Source organism: Phocoena phocoena, chromosome 1, assembly GCF_963924675.1.
Source record: "Phocoena phocoena chromosome 1, mPhoPho1.1, whole genome shotgun sequence".
Classification (NCBI taxonomy): Eukaryota; Metazoa; Chordata; class Mammalia; order Artiodactyla; family Phocoenidae; genus Phocoena; species Phocoena phocoena.
This window is the reverse complement of record NC_089219.1, coordinates 99943249-99957880: the sequence shown is the minus strand read 5'-3', so window position 1 is coordinate 99957880 and position 14632 is coordinate 99943249. Positions and strand designations below refer to the sequence as shown.

At 39.6% G+C, this 14632-nt stretch overlaps 1 protein-coding gene across 1 annotated transcript in view; it reads right to left on the bottom strand.

Annotated features, from left to right (window-relative positions):
* Positions 1–724: 724 nt before the first annotated feature.
* LRIG2 (leucine rich repeats and immunoglobulin like domains 2) overlaps positions 725–14632 on the bottom strand; it is a 61729-nt gene continuing 47821 nt past the window's right edge. Inside the window, exons 15-18 of the mRNA XM_065874464.1 lie at positions 12583–13032; positions 11801–11950; positions 3825–4115; positions 725–1429 (exon numbers count right to left, since the gene is read on the bottom strand). Of these exons, the coding sequence (XP_065730536.1) occupies positions 1203–1429; positions 3825–4115; positions 11801–11950; positions 12583–13032 (1118 nt within the window). The 3' untranslated portion in view covers positions 725–1202. The remainder of the gene's footprint in view (positions 1430–3824; positions 4116–11800; positions 11951–12582; positions 13033–14632) is intronic.

The window sequence follows — 14632 nt, the reverse complement described above, 5'->3', positions numbered from 1 at the left end:
TTCTGCACGTTCTTCTACTCCCAAAAGCAGTCTTCCCTTCTTAAGACATACTGTGCATTGGTAGAAGAGATATTATTTTAAAAAACAAAGACACACACACACAGAAAAAAAAGCAATCTTTGGTTTCCTCATCAACTAAGTACTTTGCTGAAGGAAGATATTCCCCAAACAAGTTTTCCTTTATCTATGTGCATATAACAATGACAAGACTGCTAGTCGTTTGAAAAAGCCTTTTTATGCTTGAAAGATTATATTACCTGGCACTTGTAAACAGATGACAAATGATTAGCTGTACAAATCTTTAGGCATAAAGAAAGTGGTTAATTACACCAAGATTGTGTTTGTGTGTACGCAATTACTAGGTACCCTGCTTCTATACTTATACTTCTTAACAAATATGTATTTAAAACTTTAAACAAAGTCTTTGGATTCACTAAACCAAGTTGTACAAAATCTGTGGTCTGAGAAGCAGCTGTCAATATTATAACTGAATATTATATATAATTTTGGCGTATCAAAAATATTTACATTGCAACACATATGACCAATGAATACGAAAATTATTTATAAATGCACATATATATACAGTGAGATCCCTGGGCGACAGGGACCAAAAAAAAAAAAAAGAGAGAGAGAGAGAGAGAGAGAGAGAGATTCACAAGAATACAAAGCGCTCGACCTAGTAGTAGTTGGTCAAGTCTGGGATTCTTGTCGAAGACCTTGAATATCAAAGCCCCACTCTCAACTATAGGATTAAAACCACTGCAGAATCCCAGGCACACTTCCCGGGGGGCTCCAAAGTTATTTTTGTTCCTTGGAAGGCAAAACAGAACAGCGTTGTTTACTCAGGATCATTCGGTAGGTTGAGACAATCCAGGGTGTTAAGCAGCAATGAGACTCTCCCTAACAGGCAATGAGCACCTGGGCACATCCCAGTAGAACCATAAGACAGCACTCTGTCCTCTATCTTCCTCCTCCTGTGTTGCACATTTTCTATTAGATGTACCCATTTCTGTCAGCCATTACCCTTTCTTCGTCAAGTATAAGCCCCAACAAATGTCTGGGCCCCCTTGATGTGGTCAGATGTAATTGTAGACAAAGAGCAAAGCAAATGCTGACTTTGGGGTTTCTTCCAAACTCTGAGGTAGTAAATACAAAATCAACTAACTTGAGTCTGCCCAGATTTCATTCTGGAGTGAGTTTCATGTGCCCTCACTGCCATCTTGAATGTTCCGAGTCCTACTAAAATCAAAAGTGTGGTCGTGTAACCTGTGACAGGGCATGGGGGAAGTGGAACAGTCTGGATCACTCTCTGCCAGGCCCTCGTTTTGATGGAGTTGTGGTGACTCAAAGACTGACTGCTGAGATAAAGGAGGATGAGGCATACCTGGTTCTTTGCTTATGTTCCACAGAGGCCGCTGCAAGGGTTCTGAGAATGAGAGACAGTAATAATTATCAGTGGTGAATGGAAGTATAAAATTAATTTTCTAAAACTTAATTTTCTTCTACCCAAGTCTTCAAAGAAATAATAAGAAATAACCCAGTATTCCTGAATAAGGACGTTAAGATAAAATGTATACTTGCCATTTTCTTAGCAAAAACAAAAAAAACAAAACAAAAACTGAAACCGTGGTCTTTCAAACACTTCTACTCAACAACTTTACCAATTAATTACTGAAACCATGCTGTGTCATCTGCTTTCACCTATTACTGGTGTTTCTACTGCTATAAAACTTAAAACTCTTTAGACACGTGGAAACAGACTAAAAGAGAATTAGTATCCATATAGTAATGAAAGTTGCACAATACATAAGTAAAAATTATTGATTCAGTGCAGTCATTGTATCTTTAAATAACAATTAAATGCTTATCTTAAAAAAAATCATTTTGGGCTTCCCTGGTGGCGCAGTGGTTAAGAATCCGCCTGCCAATGCAGGGGACATGGGTTTGAGCCCTGGTCCAGGAAGATCCCACATGCCGCGGAGCAACTAAGCCCATGCGCCACAACTACGGAGCCTGCACTCTAGAGCCCACGTGCCACAACTACCGAAGCCCGCATGCCTAGAGCCCGTGCTCTGCAACGAGAGAAGCCACCGCAATGAGAAGCCGGCACAATACAACGAAGAGTGGCCCCTGCTCGCCGCAACTAGAGAAAGCCTGAGAGCAGCAACAAAGACCCAACGCAGCCAAATATAAAATACATACAATAAATAAATTTATTTTAAAAAATCATTTAAAAATTAAACAACCATTCCCTTCCAGCTTCTAGCAAGCCAATAACTCTAACAACAAAATAATAACCAAAAGCTGGTATTTTAAATCAGGTTATCTGTACTTTGGCTTCAAAAATATGCATTTCTCATTATTATTTACTGCAGTGGTAGGCTCTTTCCCCAGAGAACGTTTACTGAAAGTTATATTAACTTCATGGGGATGTATTTTGGGAAAAGCTAGCCAAACATTCTAGAAACAAACACTCAGAAATAAAAATAAAACCCATGTGCAAAGTAAGCTAGAGCAGGGTTTCTCAAGCTTTAATATTTATACAAATAACCTGGAGACTGTGTTAAAATATAGACTCTGGTTCACTAGGTCTGGGGTGGGACCCATGCTCTGCATTTCTAACAAGCTCCTAGGTAATACTGATGCTGACAGACCACACTTTGAGTAGCAAGGAGCTAGAGCACCCTAGCTAAGGAACAAGCAATGCACCAAAGCACTCTCATTTGCTGATTTCCTCACTTACAGACCAGATTAACGATTAAGACATCCCTAAAGTTGGGGAAAGATACTGCATTTTTAGTTCTACTTAAAGTTATTTTGTGTGTGTATATCTCTTCTAGGACACGGGGAAATGGATTTAGTGTTGGTGCCTTTCTTTCATGGACACAGAATTTCAAAGACAAGAGACTAACTTCAATAACAGGATATTTTTCTCTGACCTGTACCCTCTTTAGAAAACTTTAGAGGTGGTCTCTTAACTAAGAACAACAGAGCACATCTTAAAAGTCCATGTCATTTCATTCACTCCAGCCAGAACCATCCCTGGAAGCACCACTATACAATGTCTTCCACTGTAAACCTGCGGTGCAAAGCCCCACCCTATTTCCAGTGCTCTTTCATCTCAGGCTGACAGGAGGGTGACAGTGGATAAAAAGCCTGGATGGACAGGAAGACATGCTCAGTAGTGCCCTTCATGGTCTAGAAAGAGTTTTGTTTTGTTTTGCTTTGCTTTATTGACTGGGTTGTTTCAAATGCCTCGTCGGCACAATATAACATCTGTTTCTTTTCCTGGGCTACTATCCCCAAACTGCTTTCCCAGTTATGGTCCTGACTGTAATACTTCACAGATGAAAGCAAATACCTGCCAAGTGATACTGACATTCAACATTTACCTGATAGAACAGCAACCAAATAAAACATTTTTAAATCTTCTCAGTGAAAATCTTCATCAAATTATGCCCAAATCATTATATCCTTAGCATTTCAAGTCTCCATTATTTAAATAAACATGGAAGAAAAAAGTAGTGCCTGTATGAAACTTCTTTATAGAAACTTTTTCTACATGGCTTCTGAATCTTTAGAAGTAAGATCTTGTTACTCCCACAAAAGCTGTTTTCATCCTACAGATCCAGACTTCTTTCTAAATCTAATCTCTAAAAATCTTTGGTTCTAGTTTATATCAATTAATAGTAGCTAATTACTCCATTATACCAACTTGTTTGCTTCTGTCAAATGAGAGTGCTACCTTTATGACAGAAGGAAAACTCAAGTAGGTGAAAGTGAAAACAAACCAAAATAACAAAAAACACTGTGCCCTTTACCACTGCTCTTCTGTGTGGAGGAAAGTTTCTTCTCATTTATCCTCTCATGGTTGGTGGGAAAGGCAGACATCTCTCTATCTGCTGCTGATACCAGGCTCTCCAGGGTGGTGGCATCTTGGGGAAGATGTGCCAAATAAGTCTCTTTGGGCATTTGGACCATAAGGCTGGACAGTGTCTGATCTAGAACATCCTCTTCAGCAATATAGGTGTATGGACAGTATTCTCGGGTCCGGGAGTAGATGTTAGCATTGTCATAACAATCTGAGCAGATAACCCGGGTGCCAGTGCCACCTAATGACAACATGGGAAAGAACCCAAACATCCTTCAGTTAAGGAATCAGTTTTGCCAACTATTAGTTTTCTCTAAAGTTGTCATCATATCTGGCATTTGTTCAAAACTTGCATTATAAACCAGATGAAGTTTCAAGGTCTTGCTGTGAACTAACTAATTTAATCCTTATAACATCCCTAAGAGGTAAGTATTATTATTATCCTTATTTTACAGACTGAGTAACTACAACACAGAGAGGTCAGGTAAGGCCCAAAGACATACTCTGAGTGAAGAGCTGCAATTTAAACTCAGGCCCTCTGGCTCCAGCACCCACGCTCTTGAGTAGTACATTAAGCCATCTTTGACAAGCCTGGATAAGGTCATGCGCAAATCAAGGGAGCCAAGATAAGGCTGGCACTGTGCTACAAGACACATGTTTGGCTTAAGCAAACTAAAGCAGAGAACAAGGGGTTTTGATGACTTTATTTCACAAAAGCCCACATAACTTTTGTTAAGTCAAGAGGTTAAGCAACACTAATTGCTAAAAGGACCCCTAGAAAAAGCCTCTGACAGTGAAAAGTCCTGCCTGACAAGTGTGTGTTTGGCAGAAGTAAAAGTTTAATAATGAGCTCCCTGAACAATTAAGTGCTTTGAAAACTGAATGATAAAAAAAGAGGAAACTGAGAAATAGAGACTTACTTACTCATGTTCAAGCAACAGAATGTTAGAACTGGAAAAGAACAGGAAGTAATTAAGTTTAACCCAGAAAGCAGTGTTATTTCCTACAAATTTCAAAAAGTAGAGGTGTTTAAGTATTCTTTAAAGAGCTAGAGGGGGACTTCCCTGGTGGCACAGTGGTTAAGAATTTGCCTGCCAATGCAGGGGACATGGGTTCGAGCCCTGGTCCGGGAAGATCCCACATGCCGCGGAGCAACTAAGCCCGTGTGCCACAACTACTGAGCCTGCGCTCTAGAGCTCATGTGCCACAACTACTGAGCCTGCGTACCACAACTAATGAAGCCTGCGCGCCTAGAGGCCATCCTGGCCAGGGAAGGTCTCACAAGCCACACGGTATAGCCAAAAAGAAAAAAAAAAAAAAAAGCTAGAAATACCCCCCTTTCAATGGAAAGCCAAAATAATGGAATAGAGCTTCCATGTGTATACTACTTGAAGTACTACACAGATTTGTGGAAAGAATATTTAAGAATCATGAGAGAAATGCTTTATAAAATATTGTTTCTTTATTTTTAAAATGAGGAGATTAAAGCTCAGCTTTTAAGTAACTTGTTGGTGACCACATGGCTGGAGAGAGGAAATGGGAGTCAAACCGAATTCTACCCCTTAATTCACTTCCCTGTGTTCTGTAACTCCCTATGGGAAGAGTGGAGTCGGGAAAAGTAGTGTTGAGAAGTCAGGTTCACTTAACTATTTTATATCTCTCTGATGTTCTCCAATATAAGATGAGAATCATCAATGCCCTTTAAACCTTAGTGAATGTCTACCTGTCAGCAGGAGATACAACCTCCTCGGGATATGGTCTGAAGGGTGCTCATGGCTGAAAAGATAAAAGACACCTGAAGAAAGTTTCTAGAGCATCTCCTTACTACAATACTTTGGTTTGGGAGCCTCTGCTGTGTTCTCCAATCCCTTGTTTAAGGATGTGTTTTACTCCTTTCTGTCAGAAGATTTTCTCCTCTGTTAAGACTTTAGAGCCTGAACCAAGATGGCGGAGTACAAGGACGTGCTCTCGCTCCCTCTTGCGAGAACACCAGAATCACAACTAACTGTTGAACAATCATCGACAGGAAGACACTGGAACTCACCAAAAAAGATAGCCGACATCCAAAGACAAAGGAGAAGCCACAATGAGACAGTAGGAGGGGTGCAATCACAATAAAGTCAAATCCTATAAGGCTGGGTAGGTGACTCACAAATTGGAGAACACTTATACCACTGAAGTCCACCCACTGGAGTGAAGGTTCTGAGCCCCAAGTCAGGCTTCTGAACCTGGGAGTCCAGCAACGGGAGGAGGAATTCCTAGAGAATCAGACTTTGAGGGCTAGTGGGATTTGACTGCAGGACTCTGACAGGACTGGGGGAAATAGAGACTCCACTCTTGGAGGGCACACATAAGTACTGTGCGCATCAGGACGCAGGGGAAGGAGCAGTGACCCCAGAGAGACTGAACCAGAGCTACCTGCTAGTGTTGGAGGTTCTCCTGCAGAGGCGGGGGGCAGCTGTGGCTCACCAAGGGACAAGGACAATGGCAGCAGAAGTTCTGGGAAGCACTCCTTGGCGTGAGCCCTCCCAGAGTCCGGCATCAGGCCCACCAAAGAGCCTGCAGGTTCCAGTGTTGGGTCGCCTCAGGCCAAACAACCAACAGGGAGGGAACCCAGCCCCACCCATCAGCACTCTAGCCGATTAAAGTTTTACTGAGCTCTGCCCACCAGAGCAACAGCCAGCTCTACCCACCACCAGTCCCTCCCATCAGTAAAACTTGCACAAGCCTCTTAGATAGCCTCATCTAAGAGGACAGACAGCAGAAGCAAGAACAACTACAATCCTGCAGCCTGTGGAAGAAAAATCACATTCACAGAAAGACAGACAAGATGAAAAGGCAGAGGGCTATGGACCAGATCAAAGAACAAGATAAAACCCCAGAAAAACAACTAAATGAAGTGGAGATAGGCAACCTTCAAGAAAAAGAATTCAGAATAATGATAGTAAACATGATCCAGGACCTTGGAAAAAGAATGGAGGCAAAGATCGAGAAGATGCAAGAAATGAAAATGAAATGAAAAGTAAACTAGAAGGAATCAATAGCAGAATAAATGAGGCAGAAGAACAGATAAGAGACCTGGAAGACAGAATGGAGGAATTCACTGCTGTGGAACAGAATAAAGTAAAAAAAATGAAAAGAAATGAAGACAACCTAAGAGACCTCTGGGACAACATTAAACGCAGCCACAATCACATTATACGGGTCCCAGAAGGAGAAGAGAGAAAGAAAGGACCCAAGAAAATATTTGAAGAGATGATAGTCAAAAAATTCCCTAACATGGGAAAGGAAATAGCCACCCAAGTCCAGGAAGCGCAGAGAGTCCCATACAGGATAAACCCAAGGAGAAACAGGCCAAGACACATAATATTCAAACTGACAAAAATTAAAGACAAAGAAAAAAACAAAGCAGCAAAGGAAAAATGAAAAATTACATACAACGGGACTCCCATAAGGTTAACAGCTGATTTCTCAGCAGAAACTCTACAAGCCGAAGGCAGTGGCATGATATACTTAAAGTGATGAAAGGGAAGAACTTACACAACCAACATTACTCTACCCAGCAAGGATCTCATTCAGATTTGATGGAGAAATCAAAAGCTTTACAGACAAGCAAAAGCTAAGAAAACTCAGCACCACCAAACCAGCTCTACAACAAATGCTAAAGGAACTTCTCTAAGTACGAAACACAAGAGAAGAAAAGGACCTACAAAAACAAACCCAAAATAATTAAGAAAATGGTCATAGTAACATACATATCGATAATTACCTTAAACATGAATGGATTAAATGCTCCAACCAAAACACACAGGCTTGCTGAATGGATGCAAAAACAAGACCCATATATATGCTGTCCACAAGAGACCCACTTCAGACCTAGGGACACATACAGACTGAAAGTGAGAGGATGGAAAAAGATATTCCATGCAAATGAAAACCAAAAGAAAGCTGGAGTAGCAATACTCCTATCAGATAAAATAGACTTTAAAATAAAGAATATTACAAGACACAAGGAAGGACACTACATAATGGTCAAGGGATCAATCCAAGAAGAAGATATAACAATTATATATGCACCCAACATAGGAGCACCTCAATACATAAGGCAACTTGCTAACAGCTCTAAAAGAGGAAATCAACAGTAACACAACAATAGTGGGGGACATTAACACCTCACTTACACCAATGGACAGATCATCCAAACAGAAAATTAATAAGGAAACAGAAGCTTTAAATGACACAATAGACCAGATACATTTAATTGATATTTATAGGACATTCCATCCAAGAACAGATTACACTTTCTTCTCAAGTCAGCACGGAACATTCTCCAGGACAGATCACATCTTGGGTCACAAATCAAGCCTCAGTAAATTTAAGACAACTGAAATCATATCAAGCATCTTTTCTGATCACAACACTATGAGATTAGAAATCAATTACAGGGGAAAAAAATGTAAAAAACACAAACACATGGAGGCTAAACAATACGTTACTAAATTACCAAGATATCACTGAAGAAATCAAAGAGGAAATCAAAAAATACCTAGAGACAAATGACAATGAAAACACGACGATCCAAAACCAATGGGATGCAGCAAAAGCAGTTCTAAGAGGGAAGTTTACAGCAATACAAGCCTACCTCAAGAAACAAGCAAAATCTCAAACGATCTAATGTTACACCTAAGGGAACTAGAGAAAGAAGAACAAACAAAACCCAAAGTTAGCAGAAGGAAAGAAATCATAAATATCAGAGCAGAAATAAATGAAATAGAAACAAAAAAACAACAGCAAAGATCAATAACACTAAAAGCTTTTGAGGTTCTTTGAGAAGATAAACAAAATTGATAAACCATTAGGCAGACACATCAAGAAAAACAGGGAGAGGACTCAAATCAATAAAACAAAAAATGAAAAAGGAGAAGTTATAACACTGCAGAAACACAAAGCATCCTAAGAGACTACTATAAGCAACTCTATGCCAATGAAATGGACAACCTGGAAGAAATGGACAAATTCTTAGAAAGGTATAACCTTCCAAGACTGACCCAGGCAGAAATAGAAAATATGAACAGACCAATCACAAGTAATGAAATCGAAACTGTGATTAAAAACCTTCCAACAAACAAAAGTCCAGGACCAGATGGCTTCACAGGTGAATTCTATCAAACGTTTAGAGAAGAGCTAATACCCATCCTTCTCAAACTCTTGCAAAATATTACAAAGGAAGGAAAACTCCCAAACTCATTCTATGAGGCTACCATCACCATGATACCAAAACCAGACAAAGATACTACAAAAAAAGAAAATTACAGACCAATATCACTGATGAATATAGATGCAAAAATCCTCAACAAAATACTAGCAAACAGAATCCAACAACACATTAAAAGGATCATACACCATGATTGAGCGGGATTTATCCCAAGGATGCAAGGATTCTTCAATATATGCAAATCAATCAATGTGATACACCATATTAACAAGTTGAAGAATAAAAACCATATGATCATCTCAATAGATGCAAAAAAAAGCTTTTGACAAAATTCAACACCCATTTATGATAAAAACCCTCCAGAAAGTGGGCATAGAGGGAACCCACCTCAATATAATAAAGGCCATATACGACAAACCCACAGCAAACATCATTCTCAATGGTGAAAAACTGAAAGCATTTCCTCTAAGATCAGGAACAAGACAAGGATGTCCGCTCTCACCACTCTTATTCAACATAGTTTTGGAAGTCCTAGCCACAGCAATCAGAGAAGAAAAAGAAATAAAAGGAATACAAATTGGAAAAGAAGAAGTAAAACTGTCACTGTTTGCAGATGACATGACACCGTACATAGAAAAACCTAAAGATGCCGCCAGAAAACTACTAGAGCTAATCAATGAATTTGGTAAAGTTGCAGGATACAAAATTAACGCACAGAAATCTCTTGCATTCCTATACACTAATGATGAAAACTCTGAAAGAGAAATTAAGGAAACACTCCCGATTTACCACTGCAACAAAAAGAATAAAATACCTAGGAATAAACCTACCTAGGGAGACAGAAGACCTGTATGCAGAAAACTATAAGACACTGATGAAAGAAATTAAAGATGATACCAACAGATGGAGAGATATACCATGTTCTTGGATTGGAAGAATCAAAATTGTGAAAATGACTATACTACCCAAAGCAATCTATGGATTCAATGCAATCCCTATCAAATTACCAATGGCATTTTTTACAGAACTAGAACAAAAAATCTTAAAATTTGTATGGAGACACAAAAGACCCCGAATAGCCAAAGCAGTCTTGAAGGAAAAAAGCAGAGCTGGAGGAATCAGACTCCCTAACTTCAGACTATACTACAAAGCTACAGTAATCAAGACAATATGGTACTGGCACAAAAACAGAAATATAGATCAATGGAACAAGATAGAAAGCCCAGAGATAAACCCACGCACCGATGGTCAGCTAATCTATGACAATGGAGGCAAGGATATATAATGGAGAAAAGACAGTCTCTTCAATAAGTGGTGCTGGGAAAACTGGACAGCTACATGTAAAAGAATGAAATTAGAACACTCCCCAACACCATACACAAAAATAAACTCAAAATGGATTAGAGACCTAAATGTAAGACCAGACACTTTAAAACTCTTAGAAGAAAACATAGGAAGGACACTCTTTGACATAAATCACAGCAAGATCTTTTTTGATCCACCTCCTAGAGTAATGGAAATAAAAACAAAAATAAACAAATGGGACCTAATGAAACTTCAAAGCTGTTGCACAGCAAAGGAAACCATAAACAAGACGAAAAGACAACCTTCAGAATGGGAGAAAATATTTGCAAACGAATCAATGGACAAAGGACTAATCTCCAAACTACATAAACAGCTCATGCAGCTCAATATTAAAAAAACAACCCTATCCAAAAGTAGGCAGAAGATCTAAATTGACATTTCTTCAAAGACATACAGATGGCCAAGAAGCACATGAAAAGCTGCTCAACATCACTAATTATTAGAGAAATGCAAATCAAAACTACAATGAGGTATCACCTCACACCAGTTAGAATGGGCATTATCAGAAAATCTACAAACAACAAATGGTAGAGAGGGTGTGGAGAGAAGGGAACCCTCTTGCACTGTTGGTGGGAATGTAAATTGATACAGCCACTATGGAGAACAGTATGGAGGTCCTTAAAAAACTAAAAATAGAATTACCATATGATCCAGCAATCCCACTACTGGGCATATACCCAGAGAAAACCATAATTCAAAAAGGTACATGCACCCCTATGTTCACTGCAGCACTATTTACAATAGTCAGGTCATGGAAGCAACCTAAATGCCCATCGACAGATGAATGGATAAAGAAGATATGGTACATATATACAATGGAATATTACTCGGCCATAAAAAGGAATGAAATGGGGTCATTTGTTGAGATGTGGATGGATCTAGAGACTGTCATATAGAGTGAAGTCAGTCAAAAATAGAAAAACAAATATCGTATATTAACGCATATATGTGGAACCTAGAAAAATGATACAGATGAACTGGTTTTCAGGGCAGAAATTGAGACAGATGTAGAGAACAAACATATGGACACCAAGGGGGGAAAGCGGTGGGGGATGGTGGTGGTGGTGTGATGAATTGGGAGATTGGGATTGACATGTATACACTGATGTGTATAAAACTGATGACTAATAAGAACCTGCTGTATAAAAATATAAATAAAATAAAATTCAAAAACTCAAAAAAAAGACTTTAGTCAATTTTCATCCTATTTTGCATGGGGCAAATGTTTTCATTGAGTAGCTTACTTTAAAATATTGCTTCAGATTACTGTGGAAAACTATACACTTAAAAAAAAAACTAAACAGGGTAGGCTGAAATTGTAAGCACAGATGATAAAAAGTCATTACCATCAGCACCTTTGTGTAAATATCCATTGGCAGGAGGCATAAGTTGCTGATGACTACCTGCCTCAGAGTTGCTGTAGCCTTCCTGTGGCTCAGACAGTGTTCCTTGGGAAGACAAGTAGCTGGGAATGTCTGCAGGCAGATTGAGCTCGTCTGTAAAAGAGACATCTGTAACTCTCAAATAAAGTTAGGCAATTTAAGCCAAAACTCAGAAGACTATCTTGCAAATGTATTCTACTTTGGTACTAATGGCCAGGAAAATGTTATGTACCTAGGAATTCAACAACTCCTAGAATTTTCTCTGAAAATTATTTCTCACTAGAATTCTCCCCCAAGCTTCATTTTAAAAGTATTACCAAAAGAAAAAAAACCTGAAGTCTGAAATCTTATCCACAGACACACTTTAGCAATCTATCTGGCTGTACCTCTTCTCTTACAGGATTTCAGGGTGGGGGACAGGTGTGAAAGACTGATCTCTGTCATAACGACTCCACTCTTCCCCAAAGGAAAATTACAATGGAAATGAGCCTTAGGTATTAAAGAAAGAAGGTGCACATGCAACTGTTTAAAAGAACAAAGTTTTGGGGGACTGTCTACAAATTCTTAAGCTTATTCACTAGAGCGGTTCCATTATATCAAGAAAGTAGGACATTTTAACAGAAAAACTCTTCCTTCTATCACAAATAAATTATCAAAGCTCCTTAGTTTTTTATATTTAACAACAAATCCTACACTACATTCCTGACTCAGGTATAAGCCACAAGGGTCAACCGGGTACCACTCACCTGTGTTCGTGATACTATAGTCTTCATTTTTCCTTCTCATGTGGTAAATAACAATGACCCAGATCAAAGAGGTACCCACAACACAGCAGACCACAACAATGATGACAATGCCAACTGTGGTCCACCCATCGTCTTCATGCCCAATGCTACTCTGGGAAGAGTCACAATTGGGGGTGGAAATCACATTTAGGTAAATGTGACCACGTTCTGTCCCAAGGGTGTTGGACATAATGCAGGTATATTTCCCAGCATCTTCTAGCCCAGCATCTACAATGATGAGAAGCTGGTTGGCTGCAGCAAAGAAGTGCCGTTCTGTCACCAGCAGTGGTCCATCATCTTTGGTCCAGTTGAGGCGAGGGGCAGGACTCCCTCCAGCTATGCACTGTAGTACTGCAGTTTCACCTCGGGCTACTGTCTTGTCCTCCAGAGGTCTAATAAATGAGGGTGTCTCTAACAGAAAGATGCATTAAAAAATATTAGGCAGTTTTATTCCTAATTGAATTAGACTAATTAGGTTACGATGAAATAAGCACTTTCATATGCTCATGGGAGGATTAGAAGTTAATGTTTCAGAAAAGCAAAAGCCTCAAAAAATCTAAATCTCATCTCAGGAATTACACCTTGAGCAAGCTATCCTAAGCAAAGAATTCAAAGATTTATATACAAAAATGCTTATTACAAAATTAGTTGTAATTTTTAAAGGTAAAGGGAAAAAATCTAAAAATCTAGCAGAAAAATAAGTAAATTATACCACAGCCACATGATATTCATGAAGACTTAATGACACAGTAACCCTGTGATACAATATTAAGTGGAAAAAAGCAGGCATACATAACCACATAAGGATGAGTGTTTTATTTTTCTTTTTTAGATTTTTTTTTTTTTTAATGTGGACCATTTTTGAAGTCTTTATTGAGTTTGTTACAATATTGCTTCTGTTTTATGTTTTGGTTTTTTGGCCATGAGGCATGTGGGATCTTAGCTCCCCAACCAGGGATCGAACCTGCACCCCCTGCATTGGAAGGCAAAGCTTTTGTTTTGTTTATAAGTATTTCTTTCATTGATCTTTTTCATTCTTTAAATTTATTTATTTATTTTTGGTTGCACTGGGTCTTCATTGCTGCGTGCGGGCTTTCTCTAGTTGCAGTGAGCAGGGGCTACTCTTTGTTGTGGTACGTGGGCTTCTCATTGCGGTGGCTTCTTGCTGCAGAGCACGGGCTCTAGGTGCACGGGCTTCAGTAGCTGTGGCTCACGGGCTCTAGAGCGCAAGCTCAGTAGTTGTGGCACGTGGGCTTAGTTGCTCTGCAGCATGTGGGATCTTCCCAGACCAGGGCTCGAACCCATGTTCTCTGCATTGGCAGGTGGATTCTTAACCACTGTGCCACCAGGGAAGTCCCAGAAGGCCAAGTCTTAACCACTGGTCTGCCAGGGAAGTCCCAAGATGAGTTTTGTGGGATTTTTTAAAGATTTATTATTTATTTATTTATTTTTGGCTGTGTCGGGTCTTAGTTGTGGCATGCAGGATCTTCACTGAGGCATGCGGGATCTTTCCTTGCAGCACACGCGTGGGCTTCTCTCTAGTTGTGGCATGTGGGTTTTCTCTTCTCTACTTGTGGTGCACAGGCTCCGGGGCGTGCAGGCTCTATAGTTGTGGCACATGGGTTCCAGAGCATGGGCTCTGTAGTTTGCAGCAGGCAGGCTCTCTAGTTGAGGCGTGAGCTCAGTAGTTGTGGTGCGCGGGCTTAGTTCCCCTGAGGGACGTGGGCTCTTAGTTCTCTGACCAGGGATTGAACCCACATCCCCTGCATTGTAAGGCGGACCCTTCAGCACTGGACTACCAGGGAAGTCCCAAGATGAGTGTTTAAAAACTCCAGAATATGTCAAAATCTTTAACGGTGTCTGAGTGACCTTCCCTCTTTTTTTTCTAATTTTCTACATATCTTAAATTTTATAAACAATAAACTTATTTTTCTGATTACACAATTACACAAACCAACACATTTTTAAAAACCCTAACATCTAGAGGAAAAGAGAATTTACCTTGAATTTG